The sequence below is a fragment of the Budorcas taxicolor genome, chromosome 1 (assembly GCF_023091745.1).
Source record: "Budorcas taxicolor isolate Tak-1 chromosome 1, Takin1.1, whole genome shotgun sequence".
Taxonomy (NCBI): domain Eukaryota; kingdom Metazoa; phylum Chordata; class Mammalia; order Artiodactyla; family Bovidae; genus Budorcas; species Budorcas taxicolor.
The window spans coordinates 132,579,354-132,592,403 of NC_068910.1; the positions used below are offsets into that span (position 1 = coordinate 132,579,354).

A 13,050-nucleotide genomic window follows, 5' to 3' on the forward strand; every position below is an offset into this window, starting at 1 on the left:
GAGGAAGGGCCATCTCCCTGTCCCTCCTCCAGGGTGGGGCAATCCCGGCTGCTAACATGCACCCTCCCTTAGAATGGACACTAGGGGCTCTGGCGGGTGGGCACATAAGCACAGAACTAGGGGCTGGGCATGCACGCTTCCCTGGCATGCAGACTCAGTGCTCCTCTCAGGACGCATTGCTCCTTCTAGATGGCATCGGATTCCTTTCCTGCTCTAGAACGTGGGTCTGTCCCTATATATTCCTTTACTCCAGTAGGCTGCCTTCCTACGCCAGGGCCGGCCCACTCTTTGTTAGCTAGGTAATTTCAGGAATCCCCCTGCCCTGCCACCATCCCCAGCTGCGTGTTAGCCTCTGCCACCTTCCATAAGAGCCAAAAAGCCCCAGATGATGAGTCAGGGGACCCGCTGTCCGTAGCTGATGTGGCCTGTTTCCTGTCTCCTCAGTGGGCTGCCCCCACACTGGTCTCTGTGGACATGGATGAAGGAGCAGGAAATGCCACAGGGAAGGGATGCTTTCATTTTCTCTTATTGGGTATTCTCCCCAGAAACAGAGGTCATTGTCATCTACAGAAAAATCCTCAGTACATATTTATCAACCTTTGCTTCTCAACCTTGGCTGCTCATTAGAAGCACCTATACCTTGGTATCTCACTCCCCAGATCCCAACTTGATTGGTCTGGGTGGGGAGGCTAGGTGTCAATAATACGCCACCAGGCTGAAAACTGCTAGTCTCTCTCCTCAGGTGGGTGGGTCTGTGGGTGAGCGCAGGGGTGGGGTGGGTCTCAGGGACTATTGCTAGAGTCAGGAAAACCTGTCCATGCTTCCCTTGACATTTGTGGATGAGGCGGCCATAAACCAAGGTTATGAGATGAGTCTAGTTTCCCTTGTCTGAGGCCCTCCCTTCTTCCCTTCCTTCCAGACCAGCACCGACAGCACCAATAACAATTCAAAGAAAGGTACACCCAGACATTTCTTTGTTTTCCCCGCTTTAAAGGAAGAGGTGGTGAGGACAGAGTAGGTACACAGGGTCCTCTTTTCCTTGGCATCAGCACTCTTCTCGCCATCTTTTTCCCAGTGAGTTCCAGGGCATCAGAGGAGTGAGGTAAAGAAGGATCAAGACTTTCTGTTTTAATGATGGGGAGACTGAGGCCCAAGCAAGCAGAGGACGAGAGGCCCAGTCTCTCTGAGTGCCTGAAGGAAGGCAGACAGGGGCTGAGATTCCTTCTCTCCTTGTGGGGTTGTGGTGGGCTTTGCTTCTGAGCGCCATTAGAGAGATGGAGATCAGGAAGGAGCAAGGACAGCTCTAGCTTCGCCTTTGTCATCAGTAATCCTGGGATCATGCCCCGGCTCTCTATTTCCACATTTGTACAGAGGAAATGACACTTATTTTCTCTGCCTTGCAGCACTGCAAGACTCTAGGGAGGGAAGGCACGCAACGGTGATAATTTACCTATTCATTCACTTCTCCTGTTTGCCACATTGCCTGGCCTCCTTCCCAAATCCACTTTAAAATCCTCCCCCTTCAGAAAGCCCTCCCAGAGGCCCTGCTGTATGTTTCCTGCCCCCGCATCCGTCCTCAGAGCGTGGGTGACTGCTTTGCAGTGACTTGTGAGCCTGGCGGGCTACAGTCCATGGGGTCGCCAAGAGTCGGACACGGCTGTCTTGTGCTTTGAGTTTTGTTTGTAGAGGTTCCCTGCACTTATCTTTCCATCTGGCCCTGGGGAAAGGGGCGCAACTTTCACTGTCAAACCAGGCACTCCTGCAGTCGTGGAGCACTGCAGGGGTGGGAGGAGCCCCCTCTTTCCTCTGCAGCGCCCCCGCCCCCTTGGGGGTTGTGCCTGTACCACAAGCCATTAACTATCAGTCTGTCCGTGAGAACCACAGCCAGGAGTGGGCTGGGAGGACCGTGTGCTTAATCAGAACCAGCTTTGTGCTCACACGGCTGCCCAGGGGATAAAAATAATAGTTATAAAAGTTTAAGAGCAGCGTGTATTTTCTGTCTATTTTAATCAGCTTGTGATGAAACTGAACTCCGTTTCTAGATCTGGGCCCCAGGGCTGGAAGTCCTTTGCTGGCCTGCTTGTGCCCCCAAAGAAGCACGGGGGAGGAAGGTGGTGGTGTGGGGAGATGGGGGCCTCGAAATAGAGAGAAATACACATCCTTATATGGACAACACCTCACCCCTTCCACTCCTGAGCTAGCTCTGGGCTCAGCCTCCACTGCAGCCTTCCTCCTTCTGTCTCCCCCAAGAGAGGTCATTCCCAGAGCTGCAACTCTCGGTAGGGGGACTGATGTCTTGGGAGGCTTCTGGGAGGGTGTCTGAGCTTCCAGGAGCCCCTAGAATGGGTAGGGCAGAGGGGCTGGCGTCTCTCTCTCTGGCCGAGAGCAAGCAGCATGCTGGCAAGGCCAGGAGAGAGAGGTCAGACCAGAATGAGCGTCTTCCCAGCTCTGCAGGCCGGTGACCATGAGTCCTCGGGCAAGCTCCTGATCTTCTTCACCAGGAAAATGAGAACAGCCACACCTCCCAGAGGAGGGAATGAGATGTGGAGTAACAGCTGGCATTTATTGGGTACTTAGTCCATGCCTGGGCGTCTGTGCTAAGTCGCTTCAGTCATGTCTGACTCTTTGAGATCCCATGGACTGTAGCCCACCAGGCTCCTCTGCCCGTGGGATTCCCTAGGCAAGAATACCGGAGTGGGTTGCCATGCCTTCCTTTAGGGGATCTTCCCGACCCAGGGACTGAACCCACGTCTCGTGTCTCCTGCATTGGCAGGCAGGTTCTTTACCACTAGCACCACCTGGGAAGCCCCAGTCCATGCCTGGTATGATGCTAAGTACTTTATACCCATGTTTCAGGTTGAACCATACTGTTGGCCAATATTCAGGTGCTTTTGACCTGCTAAAATGGGAATTTGATTTAGTTCAACCTAATACAGTGGTCATGTATGGATGTGAGAGTTGGACTGTGAAAAAAGCTGAGCACCGAAGAATTGATGCTTTTGAACTGTGGTGTTGGAGAAGACTCTTGAGAGTCCCTTGGACTGCAAGGAGATCCAACCAGTCCATTCTGAAGGAGATCAGCCCTGGGATTTCTTTGGAAGGAATGATGCTAAAGCTGAAACTCCAGTACTTTGGCCACCTCATGCGAAGAGTTGAGTCATTGGAAAAGACTCTGATGCTGGGAGGGATTGGGGGCAGGAGGAGAAGGGGATGATAGAGGATGAGATGGCTGGATGGCATCACTGACTCAATGGACGTGAATCTGAGTGAACTCCGGGAGTTGGTGATGGACAGGGAGGCCTGGCGTGCTGCGATTCATGGGATCGTAAAGAGTTGGACACGACTGAGCGACTGAACTGAATTGAACTGAACTGAATGCACATTAGCTGCCTGAGTTGATATAAAGAAGAAATGGGAGTGGGAGCAGATCAAAGCCAGGAAAAGAAGAGTGGGTCGAAGTCAACTCAGCCATCAGCAGAGTTACCTGGCCACAGCGGCAGTGGATTGCAGCAGTTAGGGGCCAAGGCATGGGTTGCATACACCACAAGTTAGGCTTGAAACTCCCTTCTCACAGTTACAAATCACCCCAAGTTGCCAAATCCAAAGGCCAGTGCTCAGGCTCATCTTATTCTGCTTGGCAGAGGCATCTGACGTATTGACCTCCATCATCCTTTCTTGCTGAAATGATCACTCTCTGGCCTCCAGAACAACCCTCTCTCCTCGATTTCTTCCTGTCTCACTGCAGCCAGTCCTCTTTGTCTCCTTTGCAGACCACTGTCCTGCCCTGTTTCTCAGTGTTGGGCTCTCTCCTTTTCTCTGCCATCCAAGTCCACCCCTAGGGACCCCATTTAATCCTAGGACATTCAATGCAGCTGACTCCTCATATCCTGCCTCCAGCCCCGACTCTTGCCTCAACTCCAGATTCGTCTAAATGTTGGCCAACGTGATAAGCCCCCTTGGATATCTTATGGATGTCTTATGGACCCCTTAAACTCCACATACTTGACTCTGCCCCCACCCTACCCCCAACATTCTCACCCCAGTAGCTGGTACCACCGCTGACATGTGCTCTCTCACAGAAACTAAGGGCCACCTTTGACTTCCCTTTCTCTCCTCTTCCAGTTCCTCAGCAAACCCGGTCAGCTGTACTGTCAGGACACGATCCGCCTGGTCATTTCCCACCTCTCCCACGGAGTCTAAGCTCCCTGGACATCGCGGCCACCTCGCACCTGCTCCCCTCGTCCTCCTCCTGGGTCTGGTCACCACCTGAGGGATCCTTTACCATGTCCAGTGTTGTCCCATCTCACTTAGAATAAAATCCGGTGTCCTGCTGCAGCCCATGTGACCTTGCAGGTCCTCAGCCTCATTTCCCACACTCTGCCCCTGGCCCGGTGCTCAGCCACACTGGCCTCCTTACCTCTCTTTCTGGGAGCGCCTGCTCACAGCCTCAGCTCAGCACTGAGCTTCCCACCCTTACTCTTCCTTCCTACTGCTGAGACTCCTTCCCATACGTCTTCAGGCCTCTGTTCAGACAGGCCTCACCCTCCCCATTGCCCCATTTTGCTTTCTCCACAGCATGTGTCGTTGCCTGGGACCGTAGGACTTGTCTGCTCATCCGTGTTTCTGTCTCTCCCTCACTCCAGTGCAAAGGCTCTGAGACCAGGAGCTCTGTTTCATTCACTGCTCTGAACCTCAGCCCCAGGGGCAGTGCCTGGCAGGGCGGGCACTGATGTACTGGCTGAACGAATGCCCACTGGAACGCTACCCCCCATTACACACACACACACCACCCTCCAATGGTTGTGAAACCTCTGATCTCACAAGTGGCTGAGGCCCGAAGCCCTTGGCGGGGCAGCTGGGCAGGGTGGCTAGAGCTGCCCTGTCTTGGAGTCAGGGCCTACAAAGGGCTTTGCCTTCTCACCTCTCACCTGGGCCATCCACAGAGGTGCAGGGCTTGCCAGCAAGAAGGGGTGTTAGTAAGGGAGATCTGGCTCTCTGAGACAGTGGAAACTTCAGTGTTATTCAGGGGCGCCACACAGTCCAGGGAAAGGTGCAGACTTCAGAACCAGACACAGCTGGGTTCAAGCCCTGCCAGGGTAACTCATGCTGTGACTCCCTGAGCAGGGTGGCTCGAAGGGCCTGGGCTTTGGAATCAGACACAGTCAGGGACACAGCATCTCCTCGTACTGTCTGAGTGACTGCGGAAGCCTTCTGACCCTCACTGAACCTGGGTTTTCCCAAGGAGAAGGATACCCTGCCCAATTGTTGCATAAACTAAAAATGCACAAGAGTTTTTGGCCATGGCAGGCCTTGAAGCCCAGCCTTTTCTCCTCGTTGGGGTTTTTCTGACAAATCCTTACCCACTGCAGGCTTCAGCTGCTTTCTGCAGTACAAGCTGACATGCCTGCTGCTACCTTGGACGGAACGGCGGCATGACCATAATCAAGACAGTGCACAGAGCACCCTTTTTCTTAAGGAAACAACCGAAGCTGCAGGATTAAAAGAGCCAGATGTGCCGCCATATAAAGGCTACCTCCCTCTGAGGGAGGCAGCAGTGTGGCTAATACAGAACAGCCAATGAACCAAAGTCATTTTCATGAGGTCTTGAAATATATCATTCTACTGGCCACAGATGTAGAGGCTAAGTGGTGTCCAGCACAGGCTACCCGAGTGATGGTGAGTGACTGTCAGGGGCGAGGCCAGTCTGACATCAGCAGCAGCTGTGTTCCCCTAGTGGAGAGGGACCTTGAAGCCCCTTAGGAGGGATGCAAGACATGTCTTACGCAGAGGTGTAGCGGGAAGTTGCAGATGGAGAGAAATGGAAGACCCTGCACAATGACGGGGCTTACAAGTTCAGTCAAGGTTACTTCTTAGGGCAAGTGGTTCTTCACTCTATTTTAATTCATGACTTATTTTAAGAATATGGGTAAAAACTATGGACTCTATCTTTTAAAAAACGCTCTAATCCACAAACACAAAGAAATTTGCCTATAAGATCAAAGGGCGCATGGACCCACTGGGTACTACCACCAGGTCTTATTGAGTAAGGGAGTGGGGAGAGCTGAGAGGACCAGGGGACAGAGCAGGCCTCAAAGCCTATTCAGCTGAGAGAAGCACAGCGGGAGAGATGCTGAGAGGGGGCCAGGGAGCAGCTCAGAAGTCTGCAGTCCTTAACCATGTGCTCAGAGGTGACTCTTGATGGAAAGATAAAGCTAAATGTGGCAAGAAAGCAACTCACGTGCAGGACAAGAACATATCTCCATGTATACCAACAGGGAAAAGAAAAGTGGGTGTGGAAGGAGCTGCCCTTTTTTCTCTTTGAAAAAATATAAAACAAAACCCAGTTAACCTGGAGTCAGCCCTGTTATCTCAGCCGGTTTCCCTCTGATCTCTTTCCTAGCTCTTCTCCTAAGACCCAAACCTGTAGTTTGAGGGCAAACCCTGCAAGGGCCCCTCCAAAGGAACCACAGATAAATTATGATAGTCAAGGTTCATGGAGGCAGCAAGGGAGTCTGTTTTGCGGAAGGGATTTTGAGCTTACTAGAATGTGATATGGAGAAGGCAATGGCACCCTACTCCAGTATTCTTGCCTGGAAAATCCCATGGACGGAGGAGCCTGGTGGGCTGCAGTCCATGGGGTCGCTAAGAGTCGGACATGACTGAGCGACTTCCCGTTCACTTTTCACTTTCATGCATTGGAGAAGGAAATGGCAACCCACTGCAGTGTTCTTGCCTGGAGAATCCCAGGGATGCGGGAGCCTGGTGGGCTTCCGTCTATGGGGTCGCACGCAGTCGGACACAACTGAAGAGACTTAGCAGCAGCAGCAGCAAGGGAGTCTACTAAGAAGACCAACTTAGGGGCAACAAAAGTGCCTTGAGTTGCAGAATGAATTCCCCAAACCTTTAAAAATATCCCCAAGTGTATTCTGTAAGGAGAAAGGAAATTTTACTTTGAAAACAAAGTTTGGTTTTAAAAATAAACCATTTTGCTCTTTCTGGAAAAGGTGCTGACACTTTGCAGATAAGAATGAACTGCTGTCCTGCCTTCAGCTGGACATGTGAATAGGACCCAAAGAGGCCAGGGGTTCCAAAAGCATAGAACCTCACCAGCAAGTGGGGCTTCCTTCTGAAATCAGCATGGCTCCTAAGTATGGGCTATTTGAAATAGGCTTCTGAGGCCAAGTTTCCAGGAACACTATTCTACGGCACCTGTCTAGAAAGAAACAGGATCTGACCTGGGTGGGTGACAGGAGGAATCAGGAGCAGCAGCCCCTTAGCCTCAAAACACGTGCTTCAAACCCCCTTCAGAACTAACTGTACACTTTGACCCATCGAATCTGCTCCCTTGAACTCAGAATCTCTGTGACAAACACGTTCACAGAACTCCAGGGAGACACACACAGCATTTTGCAATCTCAGGTTTACTATTGGCAACCGACAATTTAATTTGTGTTGCCACTGTGTGTGCGTGTGTGTATGTTTAAAGACTTTGGTTGTTAAGACTCTCCTTCCTTTTCTCTCGCTCATTGTGTATCATGATCTTGGCTTTCACGATCAGGAAATCACATTACAATATCCAGAACAGAGACAATGATTCCACATCTTGTGAGACAGGTTAAGAGTTTAGAAGTCAAGTGATCATGTTCACAGGCAGAGGAACAACAAAGCTGGTCTTCAAGATGCCTTATTTGGACACTAGCTTTTAACATGTCACTGATAGTTACCAGCCAGGCATTTCAAAGGCAAGAAATTGTTTCCCCAAACTACCTTTGTAGATCATTGCAGGCAAGTAACAAAATACTAAGAATGGGCCCTGGATCGTGGGTCCCCAGATGGGACTCTGGTGTTAGCTTGGCCCTAACAGAGCAGCAAACCTCATGAGGGATGCCTTCCCTTCCCTGGACGGCCCGGTGCCCTGTCATGCCAAGTGGAGGCGGTGGCCTAAGCCATTTAGCCTCCTTCCAGATCTAATTTTAACCGACGCAGAGGGGAGCAGGAGGCTCACACACACGCCACCTGCGTGTCTTTAGGACAAATCCCCACAGGACTGGGCTCGCCCCCTCCTCACGGGAAGCTCCACTCAGCCCTGGCAGGACGCTCTGCCCTCACGCCTCTCATCCCCTCCCTCTGCTACATTACAATTATTCCTCTCTAATCACAGAGGCGGGCCTGTCCCCTCTACCCAAAGCCTCAGCCCCCGACTCACCTCCTGGAAGAAGTGCCCCCACTTGGCCCCCACTCTGCTCCCGCCTCACGGGTCTCTCCAGCCAGCACTGACACTTGTTTGTTTCGGCTTGTAAAATACTATGTAGTCATTTTCCTGTGGGTGTGTCTTTTCTCCTTTCTCCTCCTGTCTTGTGTCCCGCTTCCCTGCCTGGCATGGGTGGGGGGCGGTTAGGACCAGGGAGGGGGCCCACAAGGTGAGCAGCCCTCCTCCCAGCTGAGGGCAGGGCTGCACGGCCACAAGGAACCATCAAGCAGAGCTGCCGTTTCACTTCCTGTCTCGTTTTGCAAAAGATGGTTCGTCACCCATGATGAGATGCCTCTGGCAGGGATGGCCGCTTTGGGTGCAGATCTGTTCAGGGATGGTGGGCGCTGATAAGTGGGACTCTGTGTGGGGCCGTGGTGGGTGGGCACCACCTACCGTCCACGGTGACTTGGCAGGAGGACTCAGCCTGGCCGGCACTGTTCTTGGCTACACACTTGTACAAGCCTCTGTCCTCGGGCAGTGCCTTCTCGATGGAGACGGAGCACAAGGAGCCTGTGGGGAGGAGGAAGATGTGTTGAGTGGAGCAGGTCTGAGCCCATCATCTGCCTGGCACGGGAAGTATCACAGCGAGTGTGCTTCACACAGGCATCCGGGGAGCCCAGAAGTCAGAGGTCCTGTGGGAACCAACCCACTCTCCTCATCAGAGCCCACAGATAACCCGGATCCAAAATAACTGATCCCTAGATACACCCAGGGCTTCCCTGGCGGCTCAGAGGGTAAAGCGTCTGCCCGCAATGCAGACCCAGGTTCAATCCCTGGGTCGGGAAGATTCCCCTGGAGAAGGAAATGGCAACCCACTCCAGTACTCTTGCCTGGAGAAGCCCATGGACGGAGGAACCTGATGGGCTACAGTCCACGGGGTCGCAAAGAGTCGGACACGACTGAGCGACCTCACTTTCACTTTCACTTTAGATATACCCAACCCCCGCTTCCAGCGTGTTCTCTCATAGAAATACACAACGGCAAGGTAAGAAGAAGAGAGAGAAATAGCCCCTGCCCTTGGAGAGCAGTAGCACAATACAAGGGGCAGATGGACCCGGGCCCTCACACTGGACGGCACCAAGAGAGACAAGTTCAGGTCCCCAGACTGCGGTAGGGACAGAGGCAGGTGAGGACGCTCCGCCAGCTTACTGCGATGATTTTGCGAATGCATTCTAGAGAAGGATGTTCTGAACAAACAGATGAGTGGAGGAGGGCAGGAGCCTCTGCCCAGCAGGGACACTGGCCTGTGGGCAGATCTGCTGGAAGGAGACAGAGACCAGCCAGGGACTCTGGAGCTGGCTTTTCAGGAACAGTATCTGAGCTGACACTCCTGGCTGACGAGGGGCCCTGGGCTGGGAGAGGGGCACTGCGGGGCTGCTTCCCCCAGGGTAGGGTCTTTTGGTCCCCTCAGAGAGGGATGGGACAGCTCTCTTTCTCGCAGGTCTGCCCTTGCCCCAGCACGCCTCTTCCGGCCTGGCTGAGGGAAGGAAGGGTCAGGTTGGGTGTACGCTCAGGAGTCTGGTCCTCGCCCACCTTGGCTGTCTCACCCCAGGGCTGGCTCCTTCTCTGAGGGACCCCTTTGGGGAGTTTCCCTGAGGGGGTGGGGAGAGAGCACCCGAGGACTGGGCCTGCTGGGCCAGGCAGGGGGGCAGCAGCGCTCTCACTCCCGCCACAGACACACACACAAGCCAGAAGCACAGCAGCCTGCTCGAAGCCACCCTGTTGTCATGGCAGCTGGCACCACATGAGGAGGAGGACGAAGCCAGAGCCACGCGCGTCCTGCCATCTAGAGCCACCGGCTCCGGCCACCGCCCTCTCCACACACTGCCCGGCACAAATCACTGGTCCTGAGCCAGCAGAGCTCTGTGCGTCCCAGGTGTGAGTGTGCCGAGGCACGACCCTTGATCGAAAAAGTACCTGCACCCCCATTAGACAGACACACAGACTTGACCGACAAATACAAGGACACTCAGAGAGAGGAAGGGTGATGTCAGTTCTGCACAGAGAATCTTACCGAGGCTGGAGGAGAAAGCGAGATAGAAGCGTTGTTTACTTCCTGGCACCTGGGTAAAGTCTTCAACAGGGAAACCTCAGTTCCACCAACTCCGTGGGGCAGGATGGCTGATCTGCACCCCCTCCTACACTCTCATTTAGACCCCATCCCTCAGCAGGGCCTCCCTGCACTCTCCTACATGGTACAGCAATGCCTCAGGGTCTCTGTCCCCTGTGGTTAGGCACAGAATTTGCAGAAACTGCCACAGAAAGGATTTAGGCTGGATTTTCAGGAATTCTGTCTTGAAAGTGAGAACTATGAGGCACAGAAATCAGGGAATGAGAGAAACTATCTTCTAGAGAGAGAAGTTCCCATTCATCCGAGAGGCAGGGGCATGAGAAGATGACCTCTGGCCTCCAAACTTGAGGCTTAGAAGACATGGAGCCCATCCTGCTGTTTTTCTTCAGTCTGAGGCTAAGGCCCACTCCCAACGAAACTCCTGGTTGAATCTCTGATTGTCTCTCAGCTTCAGCCCCCCAGCTGCCTTCAGCCTTAAACCAAAATGGCACAAAACAGTAGTGAGACCCCAGAAGAGGTGGAACATGCAGACCAGAGCCCTCGCCCTTCGCAGCGGGAGCTGGGGTGGGAGCCTGGGGGAGGGGTGGGGTATCATGAAGGCAGCTTTTCCAAGCTGCTCACAGCCCAGACCCCTGGCCATGTGTGTGGGTTGGGGGAGGGCCCCGGCAGGCTTGGAGGCTGGGCTAGCCCAGATTGAAGAATCTGGTATTTCCTGTGGGACAGCTTATTCCTGACCTCCAGAAGAAAAACCGTTTCCCAGAGTTTTTTTGAGAAGCCTCAGTCTGGTGGGGAATTTTGAGAAGAAAGAAGGTGAGGGGGATGGGAAGCAGGGATCCAATGAATGGCTCAGCTAGAACCCGCCTGGGGAGCGCCCCTCAGGGTCATAGGGTCTGGAGGCACCTCCCCCCATCCTGCCTGTGTTCTGAGTGTGTAGGGAGAGGGGAGGTGGGGTGTGTGAGGTGGAGGGAGTGGCCCCAAGCCCCAGAGGCTCTGCTGAGGCTGTTCTCTGTGTCAGGGCCCCTGGCTCACCAGGACAGTGCTGCTCAGCTCCGGGTCACCTCCTTGGGGACAGGGCCATCTTGAAGCACCCTCAGCCATAGATGGGCCTCTTCTGTGCCCTGAGTTCGCCTCCCAAGGCCATTACGAAACACGTGCCTCTCTCCCACCCTAGCTGTTGGAGGGCAGTGCCTGTGACTATTGTGAATGTTTTTCCTGAGCCTGGAATACCGTCAGTTTAAAAAAATTCATTCTGAGACTGACCAAGGCATATTTCTGGAACAGGTGATCCGGTAGGATATATGCCAGAAAAAGTCATGAACACTTAATCAAACATAACTGACCCTTGAAAGAGATAATATGGTTTCTAAAAGGGAAAGAAATTCTTAACTCAGAATTCTTCAAGTGGATTATGCATCCAATGAAATGGGCTGGAATACTGCCTTGCACATAGTAAGTGTGGTGTAGATCCTTGTGTTTTGTGGGATGGACTTACATAGGTTTTGAAAAAGCCTTTGCAAGATCCCACACTGATGGCAATAAAAAATAAATCATTCATTGACAACACAACAAAAATGAATCCTCGTTAACAGATGAGGAGAAATGCTTGCCAGGGGAAGAAACCTGGTCTGGGGACAGAAAGTAAGGCATAAAGATGAAAGAAATTCTCAGCAGCAGCACAGAGCTCCCTGTCTGGCCTCGGGCCTCCCAGGCCTGGGCCAAGGCCTGAGCAGCTCTGCTGCAGAAGGGCCTGGTGAGGCCACCCTGCAGGCCCAAGGGCAGGCCCAGCTGCTGCAAGTGAGCACCGTCTGCTTTGTGGCTCTGGGAGACGCAAGAAGCAAGGACACTTCCACAGGTCCCTCCAAGAATGCAGTCAACTCAACTGACTGTCACCACACATCTTCTGCTCTCCTGGCACTAGATGGAGTGAACATAATCATGTTCTGTGGGGCCCATGGGCTGTGAGCCCTATTCAAGCTACAGAGTTCAGAGAAGCTCCCCCTGAAACCTATAAACAGCATCCACTAGCAGCAGGTCACAGACATGCACACTGATGGCAGGAGAGCACAAGGGTCTGTCATGGCCAAAGGCCTGGGGACCACAGTCTGGGACTGAGGCTTGGAGGAAGTGAACCTTGATCTTAGCCGAGGTAACAGCACACGGTTCAGTGCAGTGGAGCGAGAAGGGTGCTGAGTCAGGGAGGTGGGGGTGGAGAGGATACTCAGAGGGGTGTGAAGGATGGAGAAACCCACTTAGCAACCCCTTTCTCCCTACAAACACCTCAAAATGCCAGCTTCCTTATTTCCACTGATGCCATCACTGCAACCCAGTCACCCCAGCACAGACACTCAGTGGTCCTGAACCCCCTCGTCTTCCTTACCAAACCCCTGCCCCCTCAACCCTGTTTCAACCTAGGCACCAGGTTCTGTTAACTCTGCCCTTGCTTCTTAAACCAGTCATGTCCTGTCTGTGGCCATGGCGACCTTGCTAGTCCAGGCCTCACGATGCCTCTCCCCAACCTCTTCAGGACACCCTTTCCTTGTCTTTGGGCACAGAATCAATCAAAGCCCCTAAATCCCAGCTTTGTGTCTGTCGCTCCCATTCCCAGCTCTTACAGGGCTCTTGCTGTCTTTAGAATTGTCTTTCATGTCTTCAGCATGAAAGAGGATGGAATGGACCTCACCTCCCTCTGCAGCCTGGAGGATGCTGGCAGCTGGGAGCTGGCCTCCTC

General features: G+C 53.2%; 1 protein-coding gene across 1 annotated transcript in view; it reads right to left on the reverse strand.

The window, feature by feature from the left end:
* MYLK (myosin light chain kinase) overlaps positions 1 to 13,050 on the reverse strand; it is a 190,334-nt gene that overhangs the window by 67,741 nt on the left and 109,543 nt on the right. The window contains exon 16 of the mRNA XM_052638190.1: positions 8,645 to 8,761. Coding sequence (XP_052494150.1) covers positions 8,645 to 8,761 — 117 coding nt within the window. The remainder of the gene's footprint in view (positions 1 to 8,644; positions 8,762 to 13,050) is intronic.